Raw genomic sequence first — 14,738 nt, forward strand, 5'->3', positions numbered from 1 at the left:
ATGACTCTTGGAACAAATGTAATTGAAAACTGTCTTTCCGAGGTTATTGTCTTGTTGCAACAGGTGGCTGAGACTGCTGGTTCCAGTGAACAATGAGTCCTGCAGAAGGAGATCAAGGCCCTGATGCAAAGACAACAGGTAGAACTCTCTGGAGGAGAAATTGGCAGCATCAGAGTGAGTGATGCTTTCCCCACTGCAATACCCCCCAGATGTGAAATGTTGATCTGGTGTCGGGCAGCCATAGGCCTCAGAGGAAAAGATTACCAGGCATTGGTAGAACCAGTATACTCTGACAGCAGGCCCAGTGTCCTGACAGCCAGAGGGGTAGTTGATGTCCGAACAGGGAGAGTACCTGTACACCTCTTGAATTGTGGGGAGGAGGAGGCCATAATACCTCTGTATGCCACAATTGCTAAGCTGCTTACAGTTAGTAACAACGCATTGCAGGAAGCAGAGCCCTTGGTCTCATCCGACCAGGTGGAGGACAATGGCTCTGTGAAGCAGCTGGAGGAGTGGTGCCAGCAACTGCAGGTGGGAACTGACTCCACACCTTCATACCAGAAAAATGGGGTTTACAGAGTGACCCAGGAATATAAGCGGGTATTCAGTAAACACCCCCTAGATTTTGGGAAGGCAAAAGGGTTTCAACATCATATCCCCACTGGAGATCATCCACCCATTAAAGAAAGGTACCGGCCTATACCCCCAACACAATACCAATGTGCTAAAGGTATGTTGAGAGAGATGAAGGAAGCTGGGGTTATCAGAGACAGTTGTAGCCCATGGGCAGCTCCCATAGTTTTTGTAAAGAAAAAGGATGGTACCATGAGAATGTGTGTTGATTACAGGAAAATTAACAGCATTACACATAAAGATGCCTACCCATTACCTAGAATTGAGGAGTCCTTAGCTGCACTACTTTTCCACCTTGGATCTCACTAGTGGGTATTGGCAGGTTCCCGTGGCAGAGGCAGACAAGGAGAAAACAGTCTTTACAACACTAATGGGTCTCTGTGAGTTCAACCACATGCCATACGGGCTCTGCACTGCCCCAGTAACATTTCAACGGCTGATGGAGTGCTGCCTAGGACACAAGAACTTTGAGACAGTCCTGTTGTACCTTGATGATGTCATTGTTTTCTCCAAAACCTATGATGATCATCTGGAACATCTGGCTGAGGTATTTGAAGCTTTGTCCAATTTAGGCCTGAAGGTGAAGCCTTCCAAATGCCACCTCCTGAAGCCCAAGGTACAGTACCTCGGTCATGTAGTGAGTGCAGAAGGTGTGGCACCAGATCCGGACAAAGTCACAGTCATCCGGGACTGTCCGAAGCCCAGCAACCTCCATGAAGTACGCCAGTTCCTTGGACTTGTAGGCTACTACCGAAGATTCATCAAAGGCTTTACTGAAATAGCCACCCCTATGCAAAATCTTCTGGTGGGACAGTCCGAGAAAGCCAAACAGAAAAGTTCCACCTTTGAATGGACTGAGGAGTTGGAGAGATCCTTCACTCGACTGAAGATGGCTCTCACAGGGGATGAAGTTCTGGCCTACCCAGATTATGACAAACCATTTGTGTTGTACACCGATGCCAGCAACATGGGACTTGGAGCAGTACTGTAACAGGTACAGAATGGCAAAGAAAGAGTGATCTCTTACGCCAGCAGGAAACTTTGTCCCACTGAAAGGAACCCAGACAACTACAGTTCCTTCAAACTGGAGTTCCTGGTCATAGTCTGGGCTGTCACTGAAAGATTCAAGCATTACCTAGCTTCAGCCAAGTTTACTATCTTCACGGACAACCATCCACTGACCCACTTGGAGACTGCGAAGCTAGGTGCACTGGAGCAGCGATGTATGGCTCGGCTATCTAACTATGAATTTACCATCAAGTGCCGAGCTGGGCACAAGAATACCAATGCTGATGCGCTGTCCAGAATGCCTAATCTGCCAGATGCAGGAGAAGACCCTGAGGCTCTGAAAGAAATAGAGCTACCTCTCTTCCATCGGCCAATTGCAGCCCAATGTGCTCAAGGAGTGAGAAACAGACGGTCTGGCTTGAAAGAGGTCACCCTGAATCCATTGCCCCATCATGACTGGGCAGAAACACAGGATAGCAACCCCACAATCGGCCTGGTGAAGGAGCTACTGTCAGAAGCTGACTCACGCCCAGAGTCGGATGCTCCTGAAGAAACCCAGCAGTTTTGGAAGGAAAGAGGCTGGCTGTTCATCTATGAAGGAAAGCTATGTCGGAGGAGTATCAATGCCCGCACTTGTGAGCTGGTCTGGCAGGTGGTAGTCCCAAAGAGAGAGGCATCAATGGTCCTGGAAGCATACTACAATGGAGCTGGACACTTCGGATGGAAGAAGCTGAAAGCATTGCTCCGGGAGAGATTCTACTGAGCTGGTATGAGAAAAGTCATTGAAAAGTGGTGCCGGGAGTGTGGACAATGTAACCTGCTCAGAAAGGATCGAAACAGACAGAGAGCTCCTCTACAGCCAATAATAACCAAACAGCCACTTGAGTTGGTCACCCTGGATCACGTGAAACTGGTTCCAAGCCGTTCAGGCTACATCTATGCTCTTACCATTGTGGACCACTACTCAAGATTCCTGGTAGTTGTGCCTGTCAAAGATCAAACAGCCAAGACAGCAGCCAGAGCATTCCAACAGCACTTCTGTAGACCACATGGGTATCCTGAGCAAGTACTCACTGATCAAGGTCCAGCTTTTGAGGCAGAAGTGTCCCAGGAATTCTGTAACTTGTACGGTTGTAAGAAGATCCGGACAACACCGTACCATCCACACACCAATGGCATGTGTGAGAGGATGAACTAGGTAGTGATTGACCTACTGAAGACAATACCTTTGGAGGAGAGAAATCTGTGGCCAGAAAAGTTGCCAGATCTGGTAGACCTCTACAACCATACTCCGGTGAATTCCACTAACTGTACCCCAGCCTACCTAATGAGAGCAAGACCTGGTAAGCTGCCTATTGATTTGGATATGGGAGTCCTTACATCTGACATAACATCACCAGATGCTGACTGGGATACAGAAAGACAACAACAATACCGTAGAGTTCAAGAGTGTGTGGAGAAGAGCCTAGCTCAGGCAAGACAAAAACAAGAAAGGAACTACAATCAGAATGCACCTGCAGTTCCCTTGTCACCAGGAGAACAAGTCCTCAAGAGGAAAAGAAGATTGCATAAATTGGATGACCAATAGGAAGCTGAGCCTTACACAGTCTTACCATTAAGCTTTGACAACATCAAAGTATGCCTTATTAGTAAAGATGGAGGAGAGACCTCAGCAGCCATATCAAGGGTTCATTTGAAATTGTGCCCTGACCTGCTGAAGGAAAGAATGGAAGAACAGAACAACATCCAAACCTTAGAAGAAGAAGAGAAGGTCAGCACCATACTTGGAGAATTCCCTGCAAATTGGACTAAGTAAATGATGCCATAGTGGTGCCAGTGTTGACATTTCCCCAACCGGTAGTACAAGCAGAAGTGAGTCCAGAGAACTCTGAGAATCAGGAAGTACATGCAGCAGATACCGCACCAGCAGTGGAGCCAGAGAACCCTTGCCCTGCCAGTGGTGAATCTGTTATGCCCACAGTGACTCTAAGAGCTAGCAGACGCTTACTACCCAGTTTACACGCAACATCAGTAGTTAGACCCAGACAACCAGTTCAGTCCATAAAAACACCAGTATTACGCAGATCTACCCGTACCACCCAAGGTATACCACCAAGTAGATTCCATATCTAAAATAAGTTAAAGTAATGTAACTGTTAACATGTAAATATGTAACTGTTCAAGTTTTGTGCCTACAGGTATTCTGTAAGAACTTTCCTTTTTGAACTTTTCCAGTTTTGTTTTCATGGATACTGAACCACAGGACTGTGTGTGGTCATCAATCTTGTAAATATTTTACCATTTGCCTAGAAATGGACCATGGACGTTGATGCATGAACTTATCATCACAGGCCTATTTTTGGAGCTCTTGGTTTTTGTTAATTTTTCCTTTTTCAAATCTTGTACAATTATAATTGTTCAATTTGTTTATTTGTAATATGTTTGTATGTTTTACATGTTTTTCATCAGCCCAGGAGTGCTGACTTGCACTAGGGGGGAATGTGGTGCCCCCAGGGGTATGGCCGCCACAGTGGCATTGCCTTCCTCCAGGGAGGGTGATGTCAGGCTTGGAAGCAAGGAAGGGTCTCTCCAGCAGTTAATCTATACATGCAACACAGTTCCCACTCCAGACCAAGAGAGGGAGCTCTGAACCAGGATTGGGGGAGGAGCGCGCTCTGAGGGCCAGGAAGGAGCGTAATTAGTTAGCGTGAGGAGGGTGAAGTGTGCAGATGTGGAAAAGGAGCTGGGAGATCGAGCAGAGAGGAAAGGCTCATCTCCAGTGACAGCGCATGATCTGGAGCCTGGTCTCCATGGTTGTACGGACACTAATAGTCCTGCAGCAGACACCAGAGGAGTAGGAAGTTGTAAATACTCGACTCCCATCTAAGACTCGGATGCACAACAGCAAGGTGTGAACCAAGAGAGAAATAGCGGCTACAGCCGTCTGCCATACTAGGAATTCTGAGAGACGGTAATAAGGAGGAACGTCAGTGTAACTCAGTACTGGATGTACCTCAAGTGAACGCTAGGAAGGAGACTACACAACCCATCTGCTGAGAGAGATCCCTGAATTGCTTCCAGGCTAGCCTGCCCTTGAACCATCTGTAATCAGGACCCTGGACTGCATTTGCCAAGTAAAGGAAAAGAAACTGCACCCTGTTGTGTCCTTGCCTCCTTCCTGCTACCTTTCCGGCACCGCTACATCCCTGTGCCTATCACTGCACCATTCCCACAACGCACATCTACACTGCCCTGGGACTACAGCTTCACCTGTGGGGAGCTTTAACATCTCTGCAGCGCCATACCATCAGTCCCAGAGGATCTGCAAGCAGCGTCGGCTTAACACCTTCCTTGCCGAACACCACAGGTGGCATCACAAACTATTCATCTAATCAACTACATTCCACCATTCAATCCCCCTTTTACTTGGGCGCCCAGGGCCACGAATCGGGTCACCGCTGCTGAGACACCTTCCCCCTGAGTTACCGGCCCGGTACCGAGTACCCCACAGCCCTGGGAGGGCGACCCAATATGTTTTTGCATTCATTTTTGTACAGCAATGAACACTTTTTTGAGCTAAATAAAGTTATCTAAAATAAAGTTTTTTGATATAATTTCTTGTTTTTACACCACCTTTTTCATGCTGATGCAGTGTGGCATCAGAGTAATTGGATTAGGGCTTGGTGTCTGAAGCTGTCTTTGACACCTAGCCCTAGGCTTAGTAATGAAAAGGTGTCAGCCCGACACACTCATTACTAAGCCAATAAGTAAACACAAACATAGGCACAAACACACTTACACAAACATTGTCATCAGCCTATGTAGGAGCGTTCACAGAACGAACATACATAGGCTGTAACCTGATCATTTTAAAGACAAAACAAATGGCTTCCGTGTAATTTTGATAACCAGCAAAGAGAAAGCCAATGGCTGAGGGCTGATGTTAATATTCTGGGAAGGAGCCAATAGACATAAAGGATCCCAGGCTATTAATAACAGCACAAAGCTGTTTGCTTAGCCTTTACTTGCTAGTTTACAAGGGGACCTGTTATGAATGAGTCACCGGAGGAGGAAAAAACAAAAATACAAGCTAAGTCCAGAAAACCGGAGAGGTTGGTAGCTATCGGATTGCAGACCCCTGATCCTATACACCACAACTAACAGTAGGCGTGGGGGGTTCCTACGGTGCCCTAGACCCCTCGTCACAGCCGGAGAACTACATAAGCCTAAAGAAGGAAAGGGGAAATCTAAACTGCCCCAGAGCAGACCCCAAAGCAATAGACAGCCCCCAACATGTATTGTCGGTGAAATACAGATGAAAACACAAACACAGACAGAAAGACAGGCTGAGGAAACGATGGGGCCCAACTAACTAGATAGGACAGGACAGAAAAGATGCTGGCTGCAATCCGCAAAAAACCCTACCAAAAATGTCCCAACCGTCTGATAGGGAAAAAGGCCCTGAAGTCGCTAGACTTCAAAATCACTATATCAGCACTCAGGTATATTCTGAAAACAGAGCAAAGAGATCAACTGATCAGAGACAAAAATGGAATTCAGCCAGTCCCAACCAGGACTGGCTGAATACAAACACTAAGGAAACCAGACAAAATCTCATGGAATAATAGCAGGGCAAAAACTTAGCTTTTAGTAGACAGGAACTAAACTGGATGCAAGAGCTCAGAGCAGAAAGGATCACCAGCAGCCCTGCAGGGCGTCGGCTGCCTTATATCCACTCAGAAATTCTAGATGTCCAATCACACTCCGCCTGTTCAGATCACAGGTTCTTCCTATCCCAATCAATTTCACTACCTCTCTTCACCAGCAGAGGGAGTTCATCAGCCATCAAAGGTGAAGGGGAGAATGAACTCACAACAGGGACCACAGAAAAAAATTGACATAGGGTCCCCTATTAAATCTAACCAGCAAAGGCTAGCCAGACAGCTGCGGGATGATATTAATAGCCTAGAAAGGGGCCATGGATATTGGCCTCTCCTGGGCTAAAAACATCATCTCTTAGCTGCCCCAGAAAAGGAACATGTATAAGATGCGCCAAATCTGGTGCTTAGCCTCACTTTCCTCAATTGCCCTGTAGCGGTGGCAAGTGAGAAACAAAGAAATGGGGGCACCACCGAAAGGATAATTAAGGGGATCCAACCTAGACCTAAATAGTACATATGTTTGACAAAAAGGAGAGAAAGAAATAGGCCATGAGCAGGGGATCACCCTGGATAGGACATAGCATATGTAATACAAATTTTATTAAACACAGCAAACAGAAAAAATTCTTAAAAACATTAAAAATGGTCACAAATGTGACACATACACAAATAATACAATGCTCATAATAGAGCAACCCACCTGCTACCAACTATCACCCTCACCGAGAATGATGCCTATATCCCTAGGTCCATGTAAACAAGGTTCTCAATAGGAGAATTAGTAAGCCCACACATAGGTAATATAGAGCATATGAGTCAGAAACACCAATAATATACAAGTACAATGAAAAAATGATGCATTTCCAACCCAATAATTGCAAAAAACAGTACAAGGGATAATGTAAACCCATGAAGATGCTGATCACTATGAGGTGTACAAAAAAGATAGAAATGCACACTAAATAGATGTTGTATATGCATAGAGGTACCCCAGCCCAAGATCAGGCATAGGGAACATCAAGGACCAGATCAGCCAGACCATTAGGGGCTAAACAGGGTCTAAGTGGACAGAGAAAATCTCCATAGCCACCCCAAATGATAACCACACAACATGCAAATCAGCACAATACAAAACCCATGAGAAGTGAAGTGGGGCAGGTAGAGCCAGAGACCCGAAGCGTGTCGCCACTCTAGGTGGCTTCGTCAGGGGTACAGATTGCCAGTCAGCTGTGTCATATATATGGTTGTATAATTAGTAGATAGGGAGCAGCTGCGCCGCTGCTTACCATGACAGGGTTAACATCCAATATACCTGAGAGTCAGCGGTTAGTCACTGATCCATAGCTATGGCTGACAGCTCACAGCAGCGGCGTGTGACGTCACAGAATGCCAACTGCGCAAGCGTCGGCGTCCGGAAGACAAGGCACACATCCTGAATACAGGAAGTGAGAGAGAGCTCAATATTGCTACTGTGCAGGCGCCTGCAGTAGCCTACTGCGCAGGCGTCGGCGTATAATAGACAAAGCGCACGTCACGAATAAATGAGAAAGACCAATCAAGGGGACGCTTGCGGTCATATGACCGATTAACCCTCAAAGATATAGAGCTCACTTGCTGTGATGATTATCTGCGCAAGCGTTAGCGTATAATAAACAAAGCGAGTGTCACAAATAGGTGAAGAGACACAATTAAGGGAACATTCTAAAGATATGCAGCACATTCACTGTAGTAATTATCTGAGTAGGCGATAACCAAAAACACTCCCCCATAGGCGCTCCCGGCCAGAGCGAGACGTAGATAACCACTGTATTACTAGTCATGCAGCTGCCATAGTCACCAATAGACGCACATCGCTAGAGAGAACAATGATAAGGCGCAATACCTGTGATCTAAAGCGCCTGTACTTATACAAAGACCGAGCTGGTTCAGGGCTCAGTTGCCATGATGATCAGTTAAATAAACAGGACACTTTATGCTTAGCCAACTGGGCAGAGCTAACACGGCACACTGTTTATACTCAGCCAACTGGGTGGAGCTAACACACTCTTATACAGATCTTATAAAATAAGGACCAGAAGGTAACTAATGACCTTTTTGTCTATCCCAGTGCTATAATCAATAGTTATAGGAACGACGACCACAAATAAAGGGAAGAAAGAGCTCCTCATCACTGGTGCGCAGGCACTAAGATAATAGATATGCTACACTAAAATTAGTCACAAGCACATTTCTAACAGTAGTCAGTTCTAGAAATAGAGACAAGGCGCTACTGCGCAAATACCAGTATACATAGTCTCACTCATAGCTAGGTTGGTAAAATAAATAGTTAGCTAGGCAGTGGCTGGATAAACCGACCAGATACAAAATAAACGGCCAGTCCCCAGACACACAAATATCCTGTGAGCAAATGTGGACAAAAAGTTACGGTAGGTAAATGATGAAGATCTTTATGCTCAGCCAAATGGGCGGGGCTAACACACTCTAATACAGATCTTGTAAAAAAGAGACCAGAAGGTAACTGTTGACCTTTTTGTTAGTCCCAGTGCTAAAATCAGTAATTATAGGAACGGCGACCACAAATAAAGCTAACTGGGCGGAGCTAACACGGGACACTGGTTATACTCAGCCAACTGGGCGGAGCTAACACACTCTTATACAGATCTTTTAAAAGAAGGACCAGAAGGTAACTATTGACCTTTTTGTCTATCCCAGTGCTATAATCAGTAGTTATAGGAACGATGACCACAAATAAAGGGATGAAAGAGCTCCTCATCAGTGGTGCGCAGGCGCTAAGATAATAGATATGCTAGACTAAAATTAGTCGCAAGTACATTTCTAACAGAAGTCAGTTCTAGAAATAGAGACAATGTTTAGTAAGAATTCTTCCAATATCCCGCCACTGGTTATTATATGTGGTAATGACCCAAGTGGTTTAGGGGGTCCCTTCACCCGAGGTACAAGCAAATCATCCCTATCAGCATCCCCTGCTGCCATAAAGTCCCGTGATAGTAACTTTTTGGGGTAGGCTCTGTTCTTGAATCGCGTTGTTAGGTCCCGTGCATGGGCCAAAAAATCCTCTTGCGTGCTACAGTTCCTTTTGACATGATAAAACTGCCCCTTAGGGATGCCATTCCTAAGGTGTTGTGGATGGAAACTCGTAAAATGCAGTGGGGCTCTACCTGCCCCACTTCACTTCTCATGGGTTTTGTATTGTGCTGATTTGCATGTTTGGTTATCATTTGGGGTGGCAATGGAGATTTCCGCTGTCCACTTAGACCCTCTTTAGCCCCTAATGGTCTGGCTGATCTGGTCCTTGATGTTCCCTATGCCTGATCTTGTGCTGGGGTATCTCTATGCACATAGAAAGTCTATTTAGTGTGCATTTCTATCTTTTTTGTACACCTCATAGTGATCAGCATCTTCTTGGGTTTACATTATCCCTTGTACTGTTTTTTGTAATTATTGGGTTGGAAATGCATCATTTTTTCATTGTACTTGTATATTATTGGTGTTTCTGACTCATATGCTCTATATTACCTATGTGTGGGCTTACTAATTCTCCTATTGAGAATCTTGTTTACATGGACCTAGGGATATAGGCATCATTCTCGGTGAGGGTGATAGTTGGTAGCAGGTGGGTTGCTCTATTATGAGCATTGTATTATTTGTATATGTGTCACATTTGTGACTATTTTTAATGTTTTTAAGAACTTTTGCGGTTTGCTGTGTTTAATAAAATTTGTATTACATATGCTATGTCCTATCCAGGGTGATCCCCTGCACATGGCCTATTTCTTTCTCTCCTTTTTGTCAAACATACGTAGCGGTGGCAAGTGTGGTTCATATTTGTGGGGTTGATGTCACATTTGTATTGTCGGGTGACATCAAGCCCACAGGTTGGTAATGGACAGGCGTTTATAAGACAACTATCCATTAGTAATCCAATAGTGATATTGTATAAAAACACAGACACTCAGAATAAAGTCCTTTATTTGAAATAATGACACAGACTCCTTTAATGAATCTTAATTAAACAATATTCATCGAACACCTAATCCACAAAAGCCAAAGTCTTGTGCAACAGAAATAAAATAATTAACCACAATATTCCTCACCCGTCCACCGAGAAGATAATCCTTAATGTACCTTGACAATCCTGGTCACTTTGAGAGTAGTCACATCAGTGATGTGACTGCTCTCAAAGACAGCCGGCGATACACTGACAGGAGGTAATTGCTCAAGCAGTGTATATTGTTGAGATGCCATTTCAATAAAAAAATCTTAAGAAGCCAATTTACAAGTTAACATAAGAACTCTTCCTTGATATCACCATCACAATTATTGAATTAACTGAAGATATGAGTTTTTGGATAGTTTCTGTTTGAATTTCTTTGCAGGTTGTTAGAATGGCCTCTAAGAGCTATTGTTTTGATGTCAACTACCTCCCAACCTTAAAGATCTTTTGCTTTAGAATACTCAAAAGTTTTTCAATAGGTTTGAGGTCAGGGTAGGATGGTGGCCACACAATGAGTTTATCTCCTTTTTGTCCATAGCAGCCAATGCCACAGAGTTATTATTTTCAACAAGAAATTTTGCATTATCATGCATGAAGATTAATTTTCTATGTATGACACAGTTCTTTTTGTAACATGGAAGGAAGCAGTCAGTCACAAACTCTATATACTTTGCTGAGGTAGTTTTAATACCTGCAGGGACCCTAAAGGATGCGTCCAACTCTCTTCCCAATATTTCACCTCATAACATGACTTCTCCACCTTCTTACTGATGACATAGGCTTGTTGGAACATGGTGGCTATAAACTACTCCATCCATCGGGACCATCCAGGGTTGCACAGAATACATCATATAACAAGACTGTTTTAGAATCAAACATTTCTGTATGTGAGCACTGTTTAGTGGTTTCTGAATAATTGGTTTATGTACAACTGCAAACCTCTGGACGATCTTATAGCTTCAGTTATTCTGTACTTCAAAGGCATCTGGAGCTTCAAATACCTGTTTGCTGCTTTTTTACATTATTTTAGCAGCTGCTCAGTTCTAATCTTATGTCTGGCCGACATCTTCTTTATTATGCAATTATCTTCTCAGACCCATTTGAATTCTGTATCAGACAAAAATCTTTTCACAGAGCGATGATGACGCTTAAAGGGAATCTGTCACCCCTTTTTTCGTATATAAGCTGCGGCCACCACCATCAGGGGCTTATCTACAGCATTCTGTAATGCTGTAGATAAGCCCCCGATGTTACCTGAAAGATAAGAAAAACAAGTTATATTATACTCACCAAGGGGTGGTCCGGGTTCGGTCTGGGTCCAGAGAGTGTTGCTGTCCGGTCCGGCGCCTCCCTTCTTTATGCAGTGACGTTCTCTTCTTTGTTTCCCATCCCGGCTCCGGCACAGATGCACTGCTCTACCCTGTTGAGGGGAAAGCAGAGAACTGCAGTGCGCAGGCGCCGGGAAAGGTCAGAGAGGTCCGGCGCCTACACACTGCAGTATTCTGCTCTGCCCTCAACAGGTCAGAGCAGTGCACCTGTGCTGGAGCTGGGACAGGAAGCAAAGAAGAGGACGTCACAGCATAAAGATGGGAGGGTCCAGACTGGACCGCGACACCCTCCGGACCCGGACCAGACCAGGGGTGAGTATAACATATCTTGTTTTTCTTCTCTTTCAGGTAACATCGGGGGCTTATCTACAGCATTACAGAATGCACTATCATTGCACTATCCTTTTTCTCTTATTGCTCGAAACCTGTGTCCTGCTTAATAATATGGAATATCTTTCTTAAGAAATTTTCCCTTGAAAGCGCTCAACTGGAAAACTAATTATCACAGGTGATTGAGATTGATTTCAGTCATTCAAAGAGCCCTGAGACACAATACCATCCATGAGTTTATTTGAAAAACAAAAAATTACATGTTAACAACACTTAAATCAAATGTGCCTAATAGTTTTGAATGGTATAAATTTGAGTTAGGTCCAAAACCTGTGCTCACTATTTAGAGACTTTGGCTTTTTTTCAGTAACTGACCACCACCCTTATTCTTTTCTTTTTATGGACATAGCCAAAGTGCACCTTCAGTTATCAATAACTCCTCTCTCCCAATACAATCACCATTAATATTTTGACAGGACAACACTTACTTTGCCTTCTGACTCCTTTATAGATTTGCATATGTATGAATTTTCATCACTAATAACGAAAGACCCAATTTTCATTTTTTTATGAAGATTAATCTTGTTTACTGACTTCTTTATGTAGTCTTTAAATTCTCTCTGCAGCGATATTGTAGAATATATAGATATGGAGAGAGACAAGATGGTAATGAATTAAACTGCAGTAGCCTTGTGCAGAAATCTACAGAAATCACAAAAAGTAAAACTGGACAGAATAGAGTAATAAGAACGTTTAACTATTTATTCTAATTTGATAAATGACAAAATGCTGTACTTACAGTTTGCATCAAAACTGTATCAGCGTTTGCTAAGTTACATGGAACACAGTGACTCCAAACATCGAACTCTGGCTTCCAATAAAACAGCAATTTTAGGAACCCTAAAGTAAATATGTACCCAAGTACACACAAAATATTTCTACTTGTCTTTGATTTATATCCAAATATGTCCTGAAAAAGAAGAAAAGAAAAGAATAATAGAAGAATAAAATAAAAATGGACTGGTATTAAAGAGGAACTGTCACCATTTTTTTTTATGTTGAACTGGACACTTGATGTAATAGTGGCTCCATAGTATGGTAAAATGTTGTTATATTAATTATTGCTTTTTCTTTGTGGACATATTAGAAATCAAAGTAATTAGTTCCTAATGACCTAAGTTTTATTACGTTCAAGTTGGTTTTATCACATAGTTCTCACTGAGGACATATATTTCTTCCGCATGTATGACTAAGGCCAGGGTCAGACATGCGAGAAACTCGCACGAGTCTCGCATGTCAATACCCGGCACTGCCGCCGGCACTCGGGACCGGAGCGTGCGGCTGCATAGAAATACATGCAGCTGCACGCTCCTGTCCGAGTGCCGGCAGCAGTGTCGGGTATTGAAATGCGAGACTCGTGTGAATTTCTTGCATGTCTGACCCGAGCCTAAGACTAGTGATGGGTGAGCACTAAAATGCTCAGGTGCTCGTTACTAGAGATGAATGAAAATTTCAATGACGGTTTGGATTACGATTGCAGAATTTGCAATATTCACTAATAAATTTTTTAAATATTCGCCGAACATGACCGAACGCCATTCATGTCAATGGGAGGCAATAACAAACGAATGCACAACACCTTATAACTGCCCTAAATGCTGCAAAAACACCTCAAATGAGGGACAGACACCAGGAAAGTGGCCTCATTTCACCCACAGTCCAAATTTTAGCATGGCACCTCAGCAATCAGGCAGGCATGAGGTATTGGGGTCTGGGACAGCAATTACAGCTTTCAAGGAAACGTCACAGTAAGATGAGGTGGGAGAGGGATCGGTGTAGGCCTCTTTTGAGGAGATCACTGATACCATATGCGACACATCTATACACATGGTCAAAATTGTTGGTACCCCTCGTTTAATGACAGAAAAACCCACAATGGTGACAGAAATAACTTGAATCTTACAAAAGTAATAATAAATCAAAAATCTATGAAAATGAACAAATGAAAGTCAGACATTGCTTTTCAACCATGCTTCCACAGAATTAAAAAAAAATAATAAAACTTATGAAATAAGTCTGGACAGAAATAAAGGTACCCTTAATATTTTGTTGCACAACCTTTTGAGGCAATCACTGCAATCAAATGATTCCTGTAACTGTCAATGAGACTTCTGCACCTCTAGACAGGTGTTTTGGCCCACTCCTAAAGCTCAAACTGCTCCAGTTGTCTGGTGTTTGAAGGTTGCCTTTTCCAGATGACATGTTTCAGCCCTTTCCAAAGATGCTCAATAAGATTTAGGTCAGAGCTCTTAATCCACTTCAGAATAGTCCAATGATTTCCTCTTAGCCATTCTTGGGTGTTTTTAGCTGCTTTCTTGCTGAGCCACACTCAGGTAGCACAAATATCAGTTATGTAGGCTATGATTTTCAGAAAAATTTAAGGATTTAAGCCTGATGGTCTTTCCATCTACCACAGTAGAAATAGTATATTAGGGACCAACAGGCCTTCCACTACACCCAATCCAGCAGATGGACACCCAACTAGGAGTGTTCACATTTCCAAAAATTATTGGCAGATACCACAGAAGAGGCATTAATTTCACCACAGTTAAAATAGTATAATAGAGACCTACACATCTTCCACTACAGCTATCCCAGGAGATGTAGACCAACCATGACTGTTCACATTTCCACAAATTTCTGTTAGCATCAGCAGCATCCACAGCAGGCACAAAAGCCACAATAAAGATAGTGCAGTTTTGT

General features: G+C 43.6%; 1 protein-coding gene across 3 annotated transcripts in view; it reads right to left on the reverse strand.

Annotated features, from left to right (window-relative positions):
* Nucleotides 1-14,738, reverse strand: part of LOC141092474 (probable cation-transporting ATPase 13A4) — a 576,817-nt gene that overhangs the window by 513,666 nt on the left and 48,413 nt on the right. For all 3 annotated transcript variants that reach the window (XR_012232812.1, XM_073578639.1, XM_073578640.1), the window contains exons 2-3: nt 12,775-12,945; nt 12,464-12,595 (exon numbers count right to left, since the gene is read on the reverse strand). Coding sequence is in view for 2 of the 3 variants with exons in the window: in XM_073578639.1 (XP_073434740.1) it covers nt 12,464-12,595; nt 12,775-12,945 (303 nt within the window). In the remaining variant the exon portion in view is untranslated. The remainder of the gene's footprint in view (nt 1-12,463; nt 12,596-12,774; nt 12,946-14,738) is intronic.

The sequence above is a fragment of the Dendrobates tinctorius genome, unplaced genomic scaffold, assembly GCF_039654945.1.
Source record: "Dendrobates tinctorius isolate UK_male_01 unplaced genomic scaffold, ASM3965494v1 ptg000060l, whole genome shotgun sequence".
NCBI lineage: Eukaryota > Metazoa > Chordata > Amphibia > Anura > Dendrobatidae > Dendrobates > Dendrobates tinctorius.